This window comes from Schistocerca cancellata, chromosome 1, assembly GCF_023864275.1.
Source record: "Schistocerca cancellata isolate TAMUIC-IGC-003103 chromosome 1, iqSchCanc2.1, whole genome shotgun sequence".
Taxonomy (NCBI): domain Eukaryota; kingdom Metazoa; phylum Arthropoda; class Insecta; order Orthoptera; family Acrididae; genus Schistocerca; species Schistocerca cancellata.
This window is the reverse complement of record NC_064626.1, coordinates 591,857,147-591,878,809: the sequence shown is the minus strand read 5'-3', so window position 1 is coordinate 591,878,809 and position 21,663 is coordinate 591,857,147. Positions and strand designations below refer to the sequence as shown.

Here is a 21,663-nt window from a genome sequence, read left to right as displayed (position 1 = left end):
TTTCGGCAAAATTTCTACTGGCAAAAGTTGTTTCCAAATTATTTCCATTATTTCATTTACCGATCGTTATTGAATGAAATTACTCATTCAATAACGATCAAGTTATAACGCCTCCTGTTGCCCGCGGAATAATCATTATTTAATGCGGATTCGGATGCCTCATTCCGACACGGGTCAAAATTCATAATTCACGGTCATTGTTAACTTACAATTTCATAAATCCCGGGAAGCAGGGGGTTGTTATAATATAATTTTCGTTTGCGTCTTTCATCTTGTTTGAGTCGCATGAGTTCGTTGGTCCATGGTACTGCTGAGCGTTTTGTGTTCATTGCTGTCGGTATTGATGTGTTTTTGCATGTTGTATTATCTGTGTTAACTTGTGTGTTCTATAATCGATACCTCCATTGATGTTTTCTAGACCGTGTTGTTGGATAATTTCCGTTAATATGTTCCAGTCTGCTTTGTGCGACAATAAGTGTCTGGTGTGTGACTGGTCGTTGTGTTCTGAGTGTGAGTTAGAGTGTATGTTATGACATTGTGATCATTACTTTTTATGTTGTAGTTTAGAGTCCAGTTTGTTAGGTATGCAATTGCTGCATTATTTGCTAGCGTAAAGTCGATATTACTGCTCGTACCATCGAACCCTGCAAATGTTGGTATAAAACTCTCCTCCCGCACAGGCCATGAAGGCCCAAAGGTAACGGCTGACCACCGTGTCATCCTCAGCCCACAGGCGTCACTGGATGCGGATATGGAGGGGCATGTGGTCAGCACACCGCTCTCCCGGCCGTATGTCAGTTTCCGAGACCGGAGCCGCTACTCCTCAATCAAGTAGCTCCTCAGTTTGCCTCACAACGGCTGAGTGCACCCCGCTGGGCAACAACACTCGGCAGACCGGATGGTCACCCATCCAAGTGCTAGCCCAGCCCGACAGCTCTTCGCTTCGGTGATCTGACGGGAACCAGTATTACCACTGCGCCAAGGCCGCTGGCATATGTTGGTATAGGTCCTTCCATATTCATTACATGTAATTGTGTTTCTTGTATTAGGTCGGTGATTACGCGTCCTCTGTCATCTGTTCTGTCTGAGTTCCAGAGAGTCGATCTGGAATTAATGTCAGCACTTACCAATAATTTTTTGCCTCTGGCATACATTACTAGGTCTCTGATGTAGTATACGTACGACTGTATTTGATGGCTGTATTGGGGGTACATGGAGGCAATAACCCATGTGACGCTCCCATTAGTTCTCTCTATGGAAACTAAGTGTTGATTGCATAACTGTGTTACCTTAATTATGTTATAAGTTCTATTTAAAATTACTATTGCAGCCTGTTATTGTGGAAACATGTTTTGGTAGGGATGTTAGTTGCTCATTTCTATTATAAGGTTCTTGTAAGCACAAGATGTCTGCCTACGTGTCTTGTACTATTTTAGGGATTTCCGCGCTGACTGTCGTACTGTTTCTTTTTTTTTTTTTTGTTTTATGTTGTAGGAATTCATTTTTTGTCTGTGTGTTCTGGGTGTTTTACATGTACAAAACATTTACCGCCTGTCTGAGAGTAATCGAAATATGTTCGTCCATGTGCTCTTACATGATCTATATATATTTTGTCCAACTCGAATGATTCTGACCTGCGCAGGCAGACCTGGAGCATGAAGACGAGCAGCGGCTCTGCTGATAGAGGAATATTTTATGTCCTTAGGATGATTCTGTCTGTTTGCTCAGTTACCGGAAAACAGGAGAATCTCCCTTTGGATGGCACAAGCTAAGTAGCATCAGTTACGCTGTCTGCAGCATCTCGTTTTTCTCTAGCTACTAAAAAGTAAGTTAAATTCTAAATTATCATAACTTGCTGTTGGTGCTGGTTTCTGTCGCGGTTTCTGAGGTGGTTCTAGACGGATTGTGGCTTGGTGTTGGCCGCTGATTCGGAGATATTTTAAGATCTCTTTGGGATGTCACACGGTTACATTTCGTTTTGTCATACGCTTCTACAATGAATTTTGCTTTCACAAGTTTTTCACTGATGTTGGTGGTGCTTGCTGGTGTTGTGTCGGCGATGGTGGTGATTTGTGTGGGACTGACTGTATGTGTTATGTTCTCTTTGTTGATGTTTGAAGTGGAGGTTGTTTCTAGACGCACGTTGACATCGTTGAAAATGTCACATGTGACTCCCTCAGATTTGTCCTCATATAATTTGTCTACTTTTATAAGTCTGGGTTCGGTAGTTCTGAGTTTTGTACTGGTTTGTGGCCTGATTGTTTCGCTGTGTATTGATTCAGGGTCTATGTGTCTGTCTGTTCCTTTTTCCTTTTGCCCGAGATGAAGAGTGCCTCCCGTGACAAATTTGTCTGGTTTGATATGCTGTTCACATTTACATGTGTAGTAGGGTTTTCCGTATGATGATGATTCTGGTTTGTGTTCATCTTGCGTATGTGTGATGTGATGTACTTCGGCTGGGAGAAATTGTGAATGAGTATGTCGGTTTTGTTTGTACATTTTCGTGTGCACAATATATGTAAGCTCAACTTCCAACACATCTATCCTCTGCGTTAATGTAATTTGGAAGTTTATCCAGTGGTGTAATTGTCTTTTAATTTGCTTTGCCACCTCGTAGTGGATGGAGCCACCGATTGTCATGTCATCTATATATTCTGTCTATTAATACAGCTATTCGACGTAATTCTGCGGGAGACGATTCTCCAGTAAGTTGCTCTTTGGTAGCTTCTCTGTAATGTTGACGGTGATTTGTATTTATGTGTTTTGGGTGATTGGCTTTGGGTGTTCGTTCTTCTTGTGTGTGTGCTGATTTTAGCTGTCATAGTCTATACTGTCCAGGAGCCGGTCATGCAACTGTTTGAAGGTCTGAAAATTACCCCCTCTTGTTTCATTGCAGACGCGGCCTCTGTACTTGCAGGGGATGCAGACGCAAACCTTGGACGTGCACTCAGTGTGCTTGTGTCCTTGGTTGCCGCGCTTGGCACACGTAACGTCAGCCTTTCTACAGGTTTTAGTCGTGTGTCCTAGATCACAACACTTAAAACACTGGTTTATTACTGTGTAGTCTTTCACAGAGAGTGATTCGAAGTCTATGTAGACCCTCTGTCTTCGTGTAAGGACTCTGTATAGGTGTGGGCTGGCCTCCAGTATCTGGTGACTGATACCCCTCCCTTTAGGCCCTGTTTTAAACCTTCTTTTGACTTTTCTGTCGAAGTCTTCTTTCGTAGTGTCGCCGCTTAGATTCTGCTCGTAGGCTTTCTAAAAACTCCTCGTCGGTAAGTGTATCTGGCACGTGATATACTGCCACGAGTAGCTTGCGTTTTCGCGGTCCTTCACAGACAATGGTGTGCAGGTCTTTAGTCTTTTCTATTATCTTCCGACAATCCTCCTGTGTTTCCGTTTCTACTATACCTGCAGTCTGGGTGGTTCTGATTGACTTGATATGTATATTCTCTGTTGAACAGCTGTGGCGTCTTTATTTGCTGTCGATTTGATATATAGGGTTGTGGCCTATTTTGTTTTAGCCTGTTCTATTCCTCGAGCCTCTTTGGCTTTGGGCTCTATTGTTAATGCGGCAGCATATGTCTGTGCTTGGGTTTGCTCTTGTTGTGTGACTTTATTAGTTAATTCTCTAAGTTGTTGTTGCAAGTCTTGGTTCGCTACAATGAGTTCCCTCTTTTCGTCCTCTAATTTCTCAGACTTCTATTGCAAAGTTTGTATTTGTAATTCTTTGACTGGATTCGATGCTCTCTTTAGTTCAAGTCTTAATCACTTATTTTTATCGTTTAGGCAGGACAGTTTAGCTTCAAGGCTAGTTATTTGTCTCTAATGACGGTTAACAGAGCAGATGAAGCTTGCTTAGCTTTTAACTCTACTCCTTTTTCGCTCAGTATTTTGTCTATGGCTGCTACCTTTTGACTGGGGGACATAGGCACAAGTTCCTCCTCTGTGTGTTCCATTCCGGGTGTGACGTTGATGGCTCGAGCTAGCGTCTTAACCCATGCTTTCCTCCTTCTTCTTTTAAACCGATTCGTGTCTGAACAATAAGCTTTTATTTTGGGGTAAACTTGTGAACGTTGCTGCTTAGGATGTTTTAAGATTAAACTAACCATTCGCCTGCGACAACATTAAAAGAAATCTTCTCGACAGCACCGAATAGCGATTTGTGAAGCGATTACTGGCCGTATTTTGCAACATTTCTCTAGTTTGAAACGAAAACGCTTACTGACGGGAAGACTAATCTCCCGGAAGGAAAGGAGGAACGAAGTGAAACCTCTCACTTTCGACGTCATGTGCCTTTTATTGCAGTGATTATAAAATAGAGTGGAACGAACAGTAAAGTTGGCAGGACGAGACTCTGTTGACGTCAGTATAACGTTGCAGTGGCGGATACATATTTAGGGCGCCCGGGGAGCCCGAAATAGCGCCACAAAATAGCGCTACTAAATTCTGAAATTCGTATGCATTTCTTGCTCACTAAATCACTGTTGCAGTCCAATAAGTCAACTGCGTATTTTCCGGTGAGAAAAAGCAATGGTAAACCGTCTTTGCTGCATCAGTTTACTGAAACTGGTGTTCCACAGAGTTAGCATTTCTGTTGGCAACTAAGTGTAAGTTCTCTGAATCGGATGTGGGTTGTGCAATGTTTAAATATTTTTCTACATTGCTGGAGTGGATACTACAGTTAGAATAATTCCGCGAAAATGTGGACTTGCACCACGTAGAGTGAGGTTATTGCAACGAAATATGGTTGATCTTCTGCAATGTTTTCTTCCTTGTTCTACTTGAAATAGACAGCGTCGACCAAATCACCTGCAAAGAATGACTGTGGCATTTAACAGAACATATTAACATCCTCTGGCTTTGGAAGTGGCGATTACGGCCAGTATTAGCATGTTACAAGCGTCGTTACTAAGCGCAAGTAAATGCAGTAATGTATCGCAATTTCTGTTATCAAATAACGTTTTCTTTAGTTCATTTAGTTTTAATATAACCTACGAATAGTTGGAGATGTTCGCTATTACTTGGAAAGTATTCCCAAATAACTCCTTGCTGCGTTACTGTTGCCACAGATCGCCTCAACCATTTGCTGCGGACTAAGTATTTACCAGCTTGTGGGCAACTGCCTCTAAAAACGATCAAGAAATATGAAATGCTTCTTTCAAGCACGCATATAGCTGCAGTGTAATGAGGAAGTTAATAGCGATAATAGCAGTAATAATCGAAGTATTTGATAATTTCATATTATACAATGGTATTTCTCGACATAAGTAATTTCTTGAATTAGTGAAAATTTCAAAATGGCTTCGAATAGGGGCTGTGTTGACTAAAAGCGTCTTTACATCACGCTGATATAAGGCTCGCATAATTTCCGCGTCAGAGGCCTGCTGGTAATTAACCAGCTAATGGAGAACGGAATGTTTTGACTCTCTCTAAGCTGTGAGGTAAGCGCGTTATACGTTACGACACAATGATGAACGTAGTGTGTGTGAGCCTCGATGATCTGGTGGACTGATCCTAGTTTCTTAGTTACGAGCTATGACTTCAGTTCCCACTGCCGACATGTACGAGGGCTATTCGGAAAGTAAGGAACGACAGGTCGAGAAATGGAAACCACAGTGAAAATCAAAACTGAATTATTTGCAACAGTAGCTACAACTTCCAGCTACTTATCTCCATGCCAGCCGATCCGACTTAGACGTTTCTCGTAGCGTTGTACCAACTTTCCAATACCCTCGTTATAGAAGGCAGCCACCAGTGCTTTCCGCCAATTCTCTACGCTGGCCTACAGCTCGATGTCTGTGCCAAAATGTTGTCTTCATAGCCAGCGGTTAATGTGAGCAGAGATGAAACACAGAGGGAGACAATTACGGGCTGTATTGTGAGTAATCAAACATTTCCAATTGAAAACGATGCAGGAACATCTTAATTGCCACTGCAGAATGCGGCTGAGAATTGTCTTGAGGAAGAAACCGCACGACAGTTATGTAATGTTGGCTCCATAGCTTCAGGCGAAATTTCTCACCAGGCCCTCGTACTTGGCGGGAGACACTATTGCCCTAGGTATCTTTATGTGCTCCCTGTGTGCTCAGAACTAAGAAGAACGACGTAACGCGATCGACGGGCTTACTAGAGACACTGCCCAACACACCTGTGCAAAACTTCATCGGGTTTTCACTGTGGTTTCCATGACGCGACAGATCGTTCCTTGCTTTTCGAATAACTCTCGTATTTTAAACAGAATCGTACGGATCTCCTTCACTTCTAGCAATGCCAAGTGAAGAACGTCAGGTTGCACCATAGCTGAGAATCCGCATTACAAACATCACATCCCTTCGCTACCAATTTGAATAGAGCCGCCTTAGGTTGGGCCATAGCAGAATCGGATGTCACAGAAAACAGAAACCCTGTCGCCATTGAGCTTCCTTACACTAGAAAATTTGTTTTATTTAATGTGGCAATGGTCATTTAAGGTCACAGGGCTATTATTTCACTTGGACTTTAGACGTTGAAAACTTTGGTGCTGGACCCCGATTCGAATTCGGATCTCCTCCTTCGTGGTACCCGACATACATAGAACGATGCAGTTCGATTTTTTCGTTGTATTCGACAAGACTGCAAACACCTCTAGGTCTCCATGAAAGGTCGCATGGCTCTTATTTTATTTGAACTTGAAGCACTAAAAATTTTGGTGCTGGATACAGATTCGATTTCGGATCTCCTCCATCGCGCTATCCGACTTATATAGAACGATATAGTTCGATAAATTTCTTTGTGTTCCCCAAGAATGCAAACTCCTCTAGGTCTCCACGAAAGGCACGTACGTGGGTTCGAATCCTGGCCCAGCACAAAAATGTTCACGGTTTCATTTCATGCCCTAGCATATGCACACCGAACTGCTAGTGATAAATAATTTTCATTTTTAATGTCTCTTCAAATGTTGTCAACAGTTTCTGTTATTTCTAGTCAAACATGCATACTCGCCAGTACTAGTGAACAAACAATTTGTGGATAGAAACCATCGGTGGTAGGTGGCGTGTTCGATTCCTGGTCAGGCAAAAAAACAGTTCCTCCTTTCAAACTCAAATATCTCGCTTCTGGTGAAAAAATTCGGTATCTAACATTTAAGTTTAGTTAGTTAACAATCTGATTACACACAGGGCTTGAATCCGCATCACAAAACTTTACATCATGACGAATCGTTTCAAACACATGCAAACACTATTACTTGAAGTTATATTAAACTTTTTCGTGATTGGTTAAAAGGGAGATAAGGGTGTTGACAGGATTCCAAGCAGAGCACAATAATTTTCAAGTTCGGATTTGCTAACTGATACTGATGCAAACATCGACGTTTCACTACCCTTTATGCTCGCTCACGATTGACGAACGTTGCTTTGGTCGAGTGTCGGTCAGGCACGAAAGCTGTGGTTAGTTGCGATGGCTATATATAGGGGCTTTGTTTCAATCCAGATACAGAACAGAAAAGTTCGTCATGTCGTTTAAAGCTCGAAAACGTGCACAAGTAATTGCTCAATCATGAGTACAGAAACGTTACTGGTGAACCAATGTTAATTTTGAGGTTTCCGTAGAGCACTGTTAATCGCATTTTATGTAACTGGTTAGTTCAACATCCAGTTTACATCCAACCACTCGTATCAAGAACGACGTTTCATAGGTGTGGGAAAACCTTTTAAAAAGCTAAATTACTTCGTATTGTAAGAGAAATTTAGGGATGCAGATATTGTCTAAAAATCTCATGTTCATAAAAATATTTAATCTTGTTTAAAAACTGCTGGAAGGACTTACGTGATGGAGTCAAAAAAATGGTTCAAATGGCTCTGAGCACTATGGGACTCAACATCTTAGGTCATAAGTCCCCTAGAACTTAGAACTACTTAAACCTAACTAACCTAAGGACATCACACACACCCATGCCCGAGGCAGGATTCGAACCTGCGACCGTAGCAGTCCCGCGGTTCCGGACTGCAGCGCCAGAACCGCTAGACCACCGCGGCCGGCTGATGGAGTCAAATAACTGAAAGCCTAATAAGTACGTTAGTGGTTTTGAAATGTCCCTAAAACGAAACTCCGCCCCAACAGGCTATGTAGACCCAATGGTACCTACCGGCCGCCGTGTCATCCTCACAGTCGTCACTGTATGCAGATATGAAGGGACATGTGGTCAGCGCACCGTTCACCAGGCTGTATGTCAGTTTACGAGGCCGGAGCCGATACTTTTCAATCAAGTAGCTCATCAGTTTGTCTCATAACGGCTGTGTGCATCCCGCCTGCCAACAGCGCTCGGGAGACCGCATGATCACCCATCCAAGTGCTAGCCCGGGCCGATAGTGCTTGACTTCGGTGGTCTGACGGGAACCAGCGTTACCACTGCGGCAAGGCCGTTAGCCTGTGGAATGTCACTTACTGTAAGTAATTAGCAATTTGAGTTTACAAGCGTTAAGGACTGTCTCATCTCTAATGGCGCGTTTCCGCGTATTTGCAATATTGTGGTGTTGATTTACATCTGGACTGATTACCTTAAAGAACAGTCTTCTCTAGTGATCTCTTGTGGTATCAATTTTGTATAGTCAAACGACTGTAGTGAAAAGAGATTAGGGCACCTGCAAGACAGTTACCTTATGTGGGCTGCACGCGAATCAGGCGAAACGAATTTCAGGTCGTTCGGATATTTTTGGTTATGATAGTACCAAAGGTACCTCTTCTGTTATTGATCTTTTCTTTGGAGGACGTACGCGATCTTCACTACTCGTCGATTTGACTGCGAGTGGAGTGTCGTTGTGCGCAGGGCAGACTGGAATCAGGGAGGATTCAAGGTATTATACCGAGCCCCCTAAACAACAAGGTCGAGGTGTTGTCTTCCACTGAAAGTGAAACAGAGCCAGTGGGACTCACTTCACGTTTTGGGCAATTTGCCTTGTCCTGCGTCAAGAGCAGGCAAATGCAAATGCCAGGGTCTATTAATCGTCAGCGTTGAAAAAGTACGGCGAATAATGTTACCCATTACGGAAACGGCAGCAAGTGACGGGAATTAACACCAGATGCACTCAGTGTGTATGACTCGGGGTCCCACTCAACATGTTGAAGAGGCTATTTCTTAAGCCATCGAAGGAAAAGGGTGCAGCCAACTGCAGATTGTGGCACATGTTCGAACAAACGACACCTGTCGTCTGTATACTTGTATCACTGGAAGCGAAGGTAGAGAAGCCCAGCCATGTGCACAGAGTTTCAAGAAGCTCGCAATCTGCAGCATTGTTTCAAGAACTGATTAGGCCCTCGTTCGAAGTCGAGTGGAAGGACTGAACCAGAGACTTTGAATGAAATTACAATGAAATGTAGACCTTTTTAGCTGCTTACAAGCGTTGATAAATATAAACGGGGAAATTGAAAATGTGTGGTCTGGCCAGGATCTCCTGCTTACATGGAATACACTCTATCCGATGAGCCATCGAGGACAGAGGATAGTGCGACTGCAGGGACTTACCTCTCATACGCTCCCCATGAGACCCACATTTCCAACTTATTGTCCACACACTACATTTGTAGTGAACCTGCCCACCATACTCATTACCCGCGGCAGTCAATCTACCGAATCCTATAAGAGTTTGAGCAAAGTGAGTGCATCCGCACTGAAGATAATCATTGTCCAATAAGCCTCATCTGTACATGAATATGGCTCTGAACACTATGGGACTTAACACCTGAGGTCATCAGTCCCCTAGATTTAGAACTACTTAAACCTAACTAACCTAAGGACGTCACACACATCCATGCCCGATGCAGGATTCGAACCTGCGACCGTAGCGGTCGCGCGGTTCCACATATGAATATGGTATCCGTTCTTTCGGACACCATTCGTGATCTTGCAGCTCTCGAAGAATGAAATTACAATGAATTCTAGACCTTTTTAGCTCCTTATAGGCGTTGATAAGTACCAACAGGGACAATTGAAAACGTGTGCACTGTCCGGGACACGAACCTGGGATCTCATGCTTACATGGCAGACGCTCTATCCGACTGAGCCATCGAGGACACAGAAGGCAGTGCGACTGCAGAGACTTATCTCTGCATAATAAGTGTAAAACACAGCATAGGGCTGTAGATAGAGCTGAATGCTTGAAGCCTTCAGTGAATATTGGCAGAGATAAGTCCCTACAGTCGCAATATCCTCTGTCTCCTCGATGGCTCAGTCGCATAGAGTGTCTGCCATGTACGCAGAAGATCCCAGGTTCGAGTTCCGGTTGCCCCCGTTGATGTTTATCAAAGCATTTAAGCAGCGAAAAAGATCTAGCTTTCACTGTAATTTCATTCTTCGAGAGCTGCAAGATCACCAATGGTGTCCGAAAGAACGGATACCATATTCATATGTAGAGACTTTGAAGGTTCTGTGACAAGCTAGGCTGCGATTTCCGGGACTTGTGTCGTAGCATTGAGAGCTGTAGGGTCCCCATAAATGGGTCAGATCTGCGTGACACATCAAAGGCTGCTACCCAGGTAGCTGACTGTGCGTGGAGTGCACACAACAGTCTTTTTAAATTAGGCGACTACTCACTCAATCCAGGAAATGAAAGCTGTATGAGAACCAGAAGTATGAGTGTAAGATCCAAAAGAAGCCGCCAACAGGTGCGAATATTAAAATCCTAGTAGTTAACTCTCGAAGCATTCGCAACAAAGTGCGAGAGTTTGAATAGCTCCTGAAAAGCAGTGCAGCTCACATAACACTAGGTATAGAAAACTGGTTGAAACGTGGAGTTCATAGCAGTGAAAGTGAGGGAGAATATTTAAGTGTGTACGGAAAGGATGGGGTATTGGTACATGGAGGTGGTGTATTTGTCGCAGAAGACAAGAAACTCAAATCCACCGAGATAGAAATTGATCCTACACGCGAGATTGTTTGGGCAAAACTCAGTATCAGGGATGGTCATAAATGTATCGTTGTATAGCCCGCCAGACTCACCTCCTGACGTAACCAGAAACTTTAGAGAAAACCTCAGTTGTGTGTAAATTCCCCCGTCATATTGTAATCATCTGCTAAATGCCTTCTCTGAAAACTATATAGAAAAAAATAGTTGAAATCCCAGTCATGATGTAAATATATTAGATCTTAAGGCAACAAAAAGACCTGAACGCCGGCCGTGGTGACCGAGCGGTTCTAGGCGCTACAGTCTGGAACCGCGCGACCGCTACGGTCGCAGTTTCGAATCGTGCCTCGGGCATGGATGTCTGTGATGTCCTTAGGTTAGTTAGGTTTAAGTAGTTCTAAGTTCTAGGGGATTGATGACCTCAGAAGTTAAGTCCCATAGTGCTCAGAGCCGTTTGAACCAAAGCCCTGAACTCTTTGAGGATGTCCACATCGACAACGATCAGTGATCATGAAGCTGTTGTGGTAACAATGATAACCAAAGTGCAAAGGACAACTAAAACAAGTAGAAAGATGTATATGTTCAGTAAACTAGATAAAAAACAGCAGTAGAATCATACCTAAACGAATAATTTGAAACTTTCAGCTCAGGTCAGGAGCATGTAGAGGAACTATGACTCAAGTTTAGTTGATCATGTTCTGGACAGATATGCATCCAGAAGAACAGTCCATAATGGGAGGGACGCCAGCCCGGCTAGCCGCGCGGTCTAACGTACTGCTTCCCGAGCGGGTAGGCATGCCGATCCCCAGCACGCATCCGCCTGGCGGAGTAGTGTCGAGGTCCGGTGTGCCGGCCAGCCTGTGGATGGTTTGTCAGGCGTTTTTCCATCTGCCTCGGCGATTGCGGGCTTGGTTCCCCTTATTCAGCCTCAGTTACACTATGTCGGCGATTGCTGCGCAAACACTGTCTCCACGTACGCGTACACCATGATTACTCTACCACTCAAACACTGGGGCTACACTCGTCTTAAGGAGACATTCGCGGGGGAGGGGGGGGTCCATTGGGGCCAAACCGCACAAAAACCCTGGGTTCGGTGTGGGGCGGCGGTGGGGTGAGTGGACCGCTGTAGCCTGTTGTGGGGTTATGTACCACTCAGGGCTACGGCTAGGACGAAGCCTCTCCGTCGTTTCTAGGTCCCCAGTTCAATACACATATACAGACATGGGAGGGACCCTCCAGGGTATATAGTCATTGTAAAGAAACTTATAAAGAAACGGAGACTACTGCGTAATAGGCGTAAAACAAAGCATAGGGCTGTAGATAGAGCTGAATGAAACGCGTTTGGCTGTCAAGAAAGCAATGCTTGAAGCCTTCAGTGACTATTGTAGCATGATACTGTCGAATGGTCTTTCACAACACCAAACAAATATTCGTCGTATGTAAAGACCGCTAGTGGCACCAAAGTTAGCGTTCAGTCACTCGTGAGTGAGACAGGCTCTGAAATTGAGAGTGGCAAAGCAAAAGCTGGAATGTTTAACTCCGTTTTCAAATTTTCCTTCATACAGGAAAACCCAGAAGAACTGCCCCAAATTAATCTTCGTACTACTGAAAAGTAGAGTGAAATAATTGCTAGTGTCGGTCGTGTTGAGAAACAACTGAAATACTTAATATTGGACAAAGCTTAAGGGGCCGATGAAATCCCTATCAGATTCAGCACTGAATTTGCGGCTGAGTTAGCCCATCTCGTATATCCCTCAAACAAAAAACCGTGCCCAGTGGTTGGAAGAAAGCACGGGTCTCCTCCCGTTTACAAGAAGGTTAGTAGAGGAGATCAACAAAACTGCCGTTCAATACCATTTCTTGATTTCCAAAAGGTATTTGATTCAGTAGCACATTTATGCTTATTATCGCAAGAACATTAGTATGGGGTCTCAAGCGAAATTTATAGAGGACTGAGGACGTTTTGGTACGAAGCATGTAGTATGTTACCTTGGGTGGAGAGTCATTGTAGAAGTAACTTCAGTTGTGCGCTGGGGAAGTGTGTGCGGACCGGATCCTTGCTGTTCATGTTGTACACACATCAAAATAAAGTTTTGCATCACCCGGGTTCCCAGAACTCCTGAAGACAGACAGTGACTGTGGGTATTGTATCACAGACACAGTCCACTTGACTATTCAGAGATGCCACTAAACCCGTCCAAAGATGTAAACAACTATGCATGAGCAGCACATATTAGACAGAGGTTGTCCGACAGCCGAACAGTTCCAGTCATTCCACCAGGAAGGAGGTACACAACTCGTGTAGTCTGTAGTTCAACCATGCCTAGACGGTCAAAACCGTGGTTCGATTGCGTCCACATTGTTACTTTGCGCCACGAAAGGCTCTCAACAAGGGAAGTCTCCAGGCGTCTCAGGAGTGAACCAAAGCGATGTTGTTCGGACGTGGAGGAGATACAGAGATGCAGGAACTGTCGATGACATGCCTCGCTCAGGCCACGTAAGCGCTGCTACTGCAGTCCATGACCGCTACCTACGGGTTATGGCTCGGAGGAATCCTGACAGCAACGCCACCATGTTGAATAATGCTTTTCGTGCGGCCACGGGAAGTTGTGTTACGACTCAAACTGTGCGCAATAGGCTGCATGATGCACAACTTCACTCCCGACGTCCATGGCGAGGTCCATCTTTGCAATCACGACACCAGGCAGCGCGGTACAGATGGGCCCAACAACATGCCGAATGGCCGCTCATGATTGGCATCACGTTCTCTTCACCGATTAGAGTCGCATATGCTTTCAACCGGACAGTCGCCGGAAACGTATTTGGAGGCAACCCAGTCAGGCTTAACACCTTAGACACACTGTCCAGCGAGTGCAGCAAGGTGGAGGTTTGCTGCTGTTTTTGGGTGGCATTATGTGGGGCCGACGTTCGCCGCTGGTGGTCATGGAAGGCGCCGTGACGGCTGTACGATACGTGAATGCCATCCTCCGACAGATAGTGCAACCATATCGGCAGCATATTGGCGAGGCATTCGTCTTCATGGACGACAATTCACGCCCCCATCGTGCACAACTTGTGAATGATTTCCTTCGGGATAACGACATCGCTCAACTAGAGTGGCCAGCATGTTCTCCAGACATGAACCCTCTGAACAAGCCTGGGATAGATTGTAAAGGGCTGTTTGTCGACGACGTGACCCAACAACCACTGTGAGGGATCTACGCCGAATCGCCGTGGGACAATCTGGACCGACAGTGCCTTGATGAACTTGTGGATGGTATACCACGACGAATACAGGCATTCATCAATGCAAGAGGATGTGCTACTGGGTATTAGAGGTACCGGTGTGTACAGCAATCTGGACCACCACCTCTGAAGGTCTCACTGTATGGTGGTACAGCATGCAATGTGTGGTTTTCATGAGTAATAAAAAGGGTGGAAATGATGTTTACGTTGATCTCTGTTCCAATTTTCTGTACGGATTCTGGAACTGTCGGAACTGAGGTGATGCAAAACTTTTTTTGATGTGTGTATATTAATGACCTCGTGGACGGTATCAGTAGTAACTTCAGACTTTCTGCAGATGATGCAGGTATCTATAATGAAGTACTGTCTGAAACAAGCTGCATCAACAGCTATAATGAAGTACTATCTGAAAAAAGCTGCACAAATATTCAGTCAGATCTTGATAAGATTTCAAAATGATGTAAAGGTTGGCAACTTGCTTTAATAGTTCGGGAATGTAAGACTGTGCACTACATAAACTTGGGAAAAAAACGCAATGTCCTATGAGTCATAGCTGGAATATACCAACACATAACAAATACCTAGGTATAACACTTTGTAGGTATATGAAATGGAATGATCACATAGGCTCAGTCGCGGGCATAGCAGGTAGTACATTTTGGTTTATTGGTAGAATCCAGGGAAAATGCAATCAGTCTATAAAGGTTGGTTACAAATCACTTGGATATTGTTCAAGTGTGTGGGATCCGTACCAGCTAAAACTAACAGAGGATATTGAACGTATACAGAGAAGCGCAGACGAATGGCCACAGGTTTGTTTGAGCCATGGGAGGGTGTCACAGAGATGCTAAAGAAACTGAAGTGGCAGACGTTAGAAGATAGACGTAAACTAGTCCGAGAAAGCATACATACAATGTTTCAAGAACCCGCTTCAAATGATGACTCTAGGAATATACAACAACACCCTGTATATCGCTCCCATAGGGATCTTGAGGGCAAGATTGGATTACTTATAGCAAGTACAGAGGCATTTAAACATTCTTCCTAATCCTAATAACTGGTACAATACGACGTACCCTTTGCCACGCACTTCACAGTTGCTTGCAGAGTACTTATGTAGATGTAGATACTGCTATCGAGTGACTCCTTGTGTAGCAGTAATGTCGGCAGATTGTCATACGAGTTTGTACTGCCACACACCCTAGTTTTCGTAGTCAAGAATTGCTTGTGTTTCATATATCGCCTAATATTTGTTCGCTTGTCGTTTAAAGCATAGTTGACCTAATAGCAACCAAACTATATTCTGTAGTAAAAATTACACTGGGAGGTTATCTCTCCTCGTACGTCTTATGACGTTCTGACATGCTCTTTCTCGCATACCAGTGAACAGAAGATCACTTATCTCAGTCTCAAGTGGCTGATATAAGCTGATACTCATGCAAAGGCATTACACAGCTTTCGCCGGCGATAAACAAAACCATTCACTAGTAAAGAATCTCTCTCTTGGCCATGAGTTAGAAATTCGCTAATTTCTCCGGAAGCTTATCTGGGAACAGATAAAGTAGCAAATGAAAGTGGGCCTGCCGCACCAATGAACACTGATGTTGGAATATTGATTTTGAGAGCGTTCACACAAATTTGCTTCTCAACAGGCATTTTTAACTTAAAAACAGTAACAATAGTGGCGCGTGGTAGAAAATTTACTTCAGATCAAAATGTCTTCTATTTTGCTGAAGACATGCGGACGTTAGCTGATATACTGTTATTGCGTAGCATACCTATTTATTTTCTTTTCTTTGAAATTATTTCCAACCTGCTGTACTTGATCATGTTCATTTATCACGATCGATTCCGAAGCTCTGATTGTTACATCTGCCACATGTCTGACAAACTGCTCATCACTCGCAAAGTAATTTACGTATCTGCACTTTCACGGAACTTAACTGGTAATATCAACCAAAACAACAAATAGAATACTATCATGGACAGTAATAAACACAATAAACAAGTATAATGTGTAGCTCCATATTATCTGGTAGCATTAAGCAAAATGCCTGATTTGAGTATTCAAACTGGCATTTTGCTTAATGTTTTCAGTTAAGTTGGAGCTACTCAAGTATGCACGTACATTACTTGACTTGGTATTTTGGTTGATGCTGCCAGTTAAATTCCATGATTGTGTAAATATGTACTCTGCAGCTGCGCAACAATTTATCACAGCATGTTCTTGATGATCGAGCCATCAGAACTTCGAAATCGATCGTAGCAATAAATGAACATCATCCAATATTTCGAAAAATTTAAACTGATGTAGACTTTACATCATAACAGCAGGTGATAATGGTATTCTGAAAGCAACCCGCCCGGATAACAGTGCGAGTTAAAGCGCCGCTTCCGGAAGGGAGGGCCTGCCCCGACGAGGGTCAGTGAGCCGGCCATTCTGGATGCGGTTTTTAGGCGGTTTCTCACGTCTCACTCTGTGAACATCAGACTGGAACGCAAATCCCTCCTCAGTTACACGATTCGCAAACATTTAGAAAACTTTCGCTCGCTTTCAGTTCACGCAAACAGCTGCGGTACAGATATACTAAAATGGCTCTGAGCGCTATGGGACTTAACAGCTATGGTCATCAGTCCCCTAGAACTTAGAACTACTTAAACCTAACTAACCTAAGGACAGCACACAACACCCAGCCATCACGAGGCAGAGAAAATCCCTGACCCCGCCGGGAATCGAACCTGGGAACCCGGGCGTGGGAAGCGAGAACGCTACCGCACGACCACGAGATGCGGGCACAGATATACTGTTCCATGTGGTTAAAGGGGCGGGGGATGCAAAAGGAAGGGAGTCCGAACACCCTTTAAATTAACCGTGCCACATCTGTAAATAACCATGCTGACCTGCACCGATGCTGGACAAGAAAAATATATTCTGGTAGCATTTGAGCTGTCAACTGTGACAGCTCGAAGTTTTCCGCCTCGCTGAGTCATGCGTTGTAGCGTGATTCTAGGAGCAAGCTTAATTACTCGAGAGAGAGTAGAGTTTAGAGTCTGTTTCGAAGCTCCTAATGGTGTGCAGTGTAAACTACTGACGCGTTTCGCGTTGTTAGTACTTTGCAACTGTATGATAACGAAAACTCCGAGGAATTAAATATGTGCGAAACTTCATTTCTTCAGTTTCCGGAAATTTCCGTTCTATAGTTGCTTCACCGTGTCAGTAGATAAAAAAAATCGACAATCTTGTGTAGTTAAAACACGCCATTGGCACCTCGGTTATGGAGCTTGGTGCACCTTGTGTGGAAATAGGACTATTTAACTGACGATGGGTGACAGTGTACCCTTTTAGTGACTTAACATTTGTCTTTGTTTCAGTAGTGAAGCAAGGCCATGAAGGGCGGATGGGGTGATAAAACGTTATATTCTCGAAGGAAAGGCGTCATGTTAACAAACGGCTTAAATTTCAACGGTTTGTGACAAATGTAACAAACGTAAGAGAGGATAGCACATGCAGATCTTGCATAATCTATTTCCCGTGCGCTTTCAAGTGCTTCGAGGATGTTCCTTTGGCAACAATGGCTGGAATGTGATTGCGTTTGTAAATCTGATCTGAGTTTTGAATTGGTCGTAGTTGTGCTATTGCGTGACTAGACCTATCGACCTTTTTCCGTCATATTCCTGTTTGCAAAAGTTAGTTAGGGACGACAGACAAATGTGAAAAGCAGTTTCGATAACTTTGTCCACACGAGCCGTTAAAAGTACTGTGGCATTATAGAACGTGAGCTGTCAGGGTAAACTGACAATAGAACACAATATGTAGACAAATACTATCACCTGTTCCATTCCCACTGTTTACATTCTACAATCATGGGAACCGCTGAGACTAGAAAATATAAATACGCGACATTTCTTCTTCAGAATGGCCCCTAGTGTATCATCTGTCAATATGTGTCTGATTTTTTCCGGAACGCTATGTAACTGCACACAGCTACTAAATCTTATATATCGCTTAGGGAACTGACCAATATCGTGTGACCGTACACAGTAAGTATCCATGCCAAGGAACTCTTGTCACAGTGCAACTAACACAAACTGACCCGTAAGTAAGCAGCTGCGCTCCTCCACTGGTGTCTGCCGGCCCTGCAGCGCTGTTCTGTTGTCTAATTGGTCCCCCTCTGCCCCGTCTCCCACTCCCACTACATTAAGCAATTGCGCATGCGCGCACACGAAGCTCCGTTTCTGCGACTCTCAGACTGTACCAGCGCGGAATTGCTAATTGGACGATGCCGACAGTTCGTTATCATTCGCAATATTACGGATACAGTTTTCTGGTCACATGGGAAAGGCGGGACGAAAGAACAATAGCGGAGCCGACGAAGGACGGTGTAGTAAAGTATAACAGCGCAGAGCCCACGCGAGCGCAGTCTGGCACTGTAGAGGCAGAGGTACAGACCTGGGTGAGTTACACTATCGCCTCTCAGTGGGACTAAATACGCTTAGCTTTCATTTTAATTGCGTTTCTACATTAATACAATTGCTTTTCTTTGTGATATTTTTTAGATATCTTATCAATGAACACGATCAGCCTCCGTCCGATAGAAACGAGAGACAGTATCGCATATACAGAGATGCTGTTAGGAGTCTGACTGTATGTACTGCTTAGAATCGCCGCCCTTCAGCAGCACTTCCAGCAGGAGGATCATAATCGTCTAGGGCAGGCTGTCAGCAAACACTTGTTGCTGCAGCGCGGAAGTTTATCTGTTGCACTCTAAACCTGCAGTATCTCGGCTCCGCCCACAGGCAGTCACCCTAGAGTGTAGTGTCCGCAGCGGAAGCAGGTGGCAGTCATGGAGATTGTAGAGGACGGCTACATTACAACACTGGACGGAGATGCCCTCCGACACGCGGCAGAGGTACTCAATGAGGCAGAAGATCGTCTGCACGAAGAAGTGGCCAAGGTGCGCGCCTGGCTGCGCACGCAGCCTCACCTCAACGCTCACACTGGTAAGTTGGCTGCCTTGCGTGCCCAACACCGCCAGCTTTGACAGCAGATTGCTGTGTTGAGAGTTAGTCATGTTACGTGAATACTAGTGATCCTGGTAGGTGCGCGTGTAATATTCGCGCATCGCTATCGTGGTAAGAATACAATACCGTATTCTCTTTTACGTACATACAAAATTGAAAACGTAAGTGCTGGAACATTGTACCAGGATAATAACAATGTACTGATTCCATCCCGTTCTTGGCAATGTTTTCGAGATATTGCGTCATGAAAGCTCATGGAACGCAGTTAGTTTCAAAATACTACTTATACAATATTTACACAAAACCACGAGATAGGAAGTCAAACTTTTAACGCTCTGCGAAATACTGTTGAATTGTTACAGACAGTGGCGCAGCCGGCCGCAATGGCCGAGCGGTTGCAGGCGCTTCAGTCTGGAACCGCGCGACCGCTACGGTCGCAGGTTCGAATCCTGCCTCGGGCATGGATGTGTGACGTCTTTAGGTTAGTTAGGTTTCAGTAGTTCTAAGCTCTAGGGGACTGCTGACCTCAGATGTTACGTCCCATAGTGCTCAGAGCCATTTGAACAGTGGCGCAAAGTTGATCCAGATACACACGATATTGTCACCGGAGGTAGCAGGAGCTAGCGTTTTTACGTTGTGACTACTTGTTAGATTAGATTAGATTTACTTTCATTCCAATTGATCCGTAGTGAGGAGGCCCTCCAGGATGTAGAACATGTCAGAAAAACAACAATACATGACAATATTTACAACTAAAACAAATAAGCTAATGTACCATTCCCAGGTCCCAAGTGGAATGATCGTCATTTTTTAATTAACACTGTATGAAAGAGTCATTTTACAAATACTAATGCACTTAATTTAAAATTAAAAAAAATTATTTATTTATTTATAAGGTAATAAACGTGTAATACAACTACTATAATACTTATTTACAATGAACACAATACTGCACTGAAATGGTGTAGAAGTTAGATTGTACTTATACAGACACATATTTACTGCACTAAAATTGTGCAGAAGTTATAGTTGGTTTTACTGAGAAATTCATCAATGGAGTAGAAGGAGTTGGCCACCAATAAGCCCTTTAGGCTTCTCGTAAACTGAATTTCATTGGTTGTTAAGCCTTTTATGGCTGCTGGCAAGTTTTTGAAGATGTGTGTTCGTGAATAATGCACACCTTTTTGTACAAGACTAAGTGACTTTAAATCCTTGCGAAGATTATTCTTATTTCTAGTATTGATTCCATGAATTGAGCTGTTGGTTTGAAAAAGTGATATATTTTTAATAATAAATTTCATTAAGGAATAAATATATTGGGAAGCAGTAGTTAGTATCCCTAGTTCCCTAAACAGGCTTCTGCAGGATGTTCTTTAGTTCACACCACATATAACTCTTACTGCTCGTTTTTGTGCCCAGAAAACTTTAGCTTGGCTTGATGAATTACCCCAAAAGGTAATCCCATATGACATTATGGAATGAAAGTAAGCATAGTATGCCAGCTTTTTCATTTTTATATCCCCTATGTCTGACACAATTCACATTACAAATAGAGATTTGTTAAGATGCTTCAGCAGTTCTGTAGTGTGCTTCTCCAAGTTATTTTGAGTGTTTTTCTTCTGTAGTAATTTGAAGAAGGTACAAGATTGCGTGTTCTGGAAGAATAACTTATAAAAATATTTTGAAACAAAATGTTTTGATGTGAAATATCATCTTGTAAGCAAATAGTGCGTTTGAATAGAGTAGTTACCTACTTACTTGTCTACTCACTCAGATTATCTGTGATTTTCCTATGTAAACGTAAAAATATATATTGGTACCATATTTTCAAATGTTTAAAAGTTTAAGCATTCCATTTTTTGATACTTCACAACTTATGTGGGGCTACTTCATTAATACTATTAATTGATACATGTTCATTTTATTTGTTACTCTACTTGATACTGCATTTAAAATCTATACTCTTGAAATACTGTTGCAATACATACTGCTTTTTCATTTTCGTGTAATGTAACCTTATACAGAAGTTGCACATGCTTGGTTATGGCATATCAATTTAGAGAAAATGAAGTAGTAGATTGACTATATACATACATATAAAAATAACAGGAGAGTATTGTATCTATGTTATGGTAATAGAGACAATTTAGAATATATCAGATGCAGAGCCACGAAAAAACTGATCCCACAAGTGAAGCAAATAGTAAAATTTTTGCAAGGCTACAAACATGACAATAAGAAATGGTGATGAAATGAGAGGAAATTAATAATACCTTTCCTTTCAATTCATTTGGTAAATTGTCATTTTAAATAGCTTTCTTTACCATAAATTATTGTGATTACAGATGCGATGCACATAGTAAGGTTCTTGCGAGGATGCAAATATGACCATGAGAAGACACGTCGAAAAATAACGAACTTCTATGGAATGCGTGGCAGGTGTACAGAATGGTTTGATAATCGCTGCCCCACACTTCGCCAAATACAGGATATGCTGGATATGGGGTTAGTG

General features: G+C 43.3%; 1 protein-coding gene across 2 annotated transcripts in view; it reads left to right on the top strand.

Moving 5' to 3' along the window:
- The first annotated feature begins 18,394 nt into the window (after nucleotides 1–18,394).
- Nucleotides 18,395–21,663, top strand: part of LOC126181932 (retinol-binding protein pinta) — a 45,027-nt gene continuing 41,758 nt past the window's right edge. The window contains exons 1-3 of one of the 2 annotated variants that reach the window (XM_049924810.1): nucleotides 18,395–18,583; nucleotides 18,687–19,130; nucleotides 21,497–21,656. In XM_049924810.1, the coding sequence (XP_049780767.1) occupies nucleotides 18,974–19,130; nucleotides 21,497–21,656 (317 nt within the window). In that variant the 5' untranslated portion in view covers nucleotides 18,395–18,583; nucleotides 18,687–18,973. The other variant, XM_049924811.1, reaches the window with a different exon arrangement.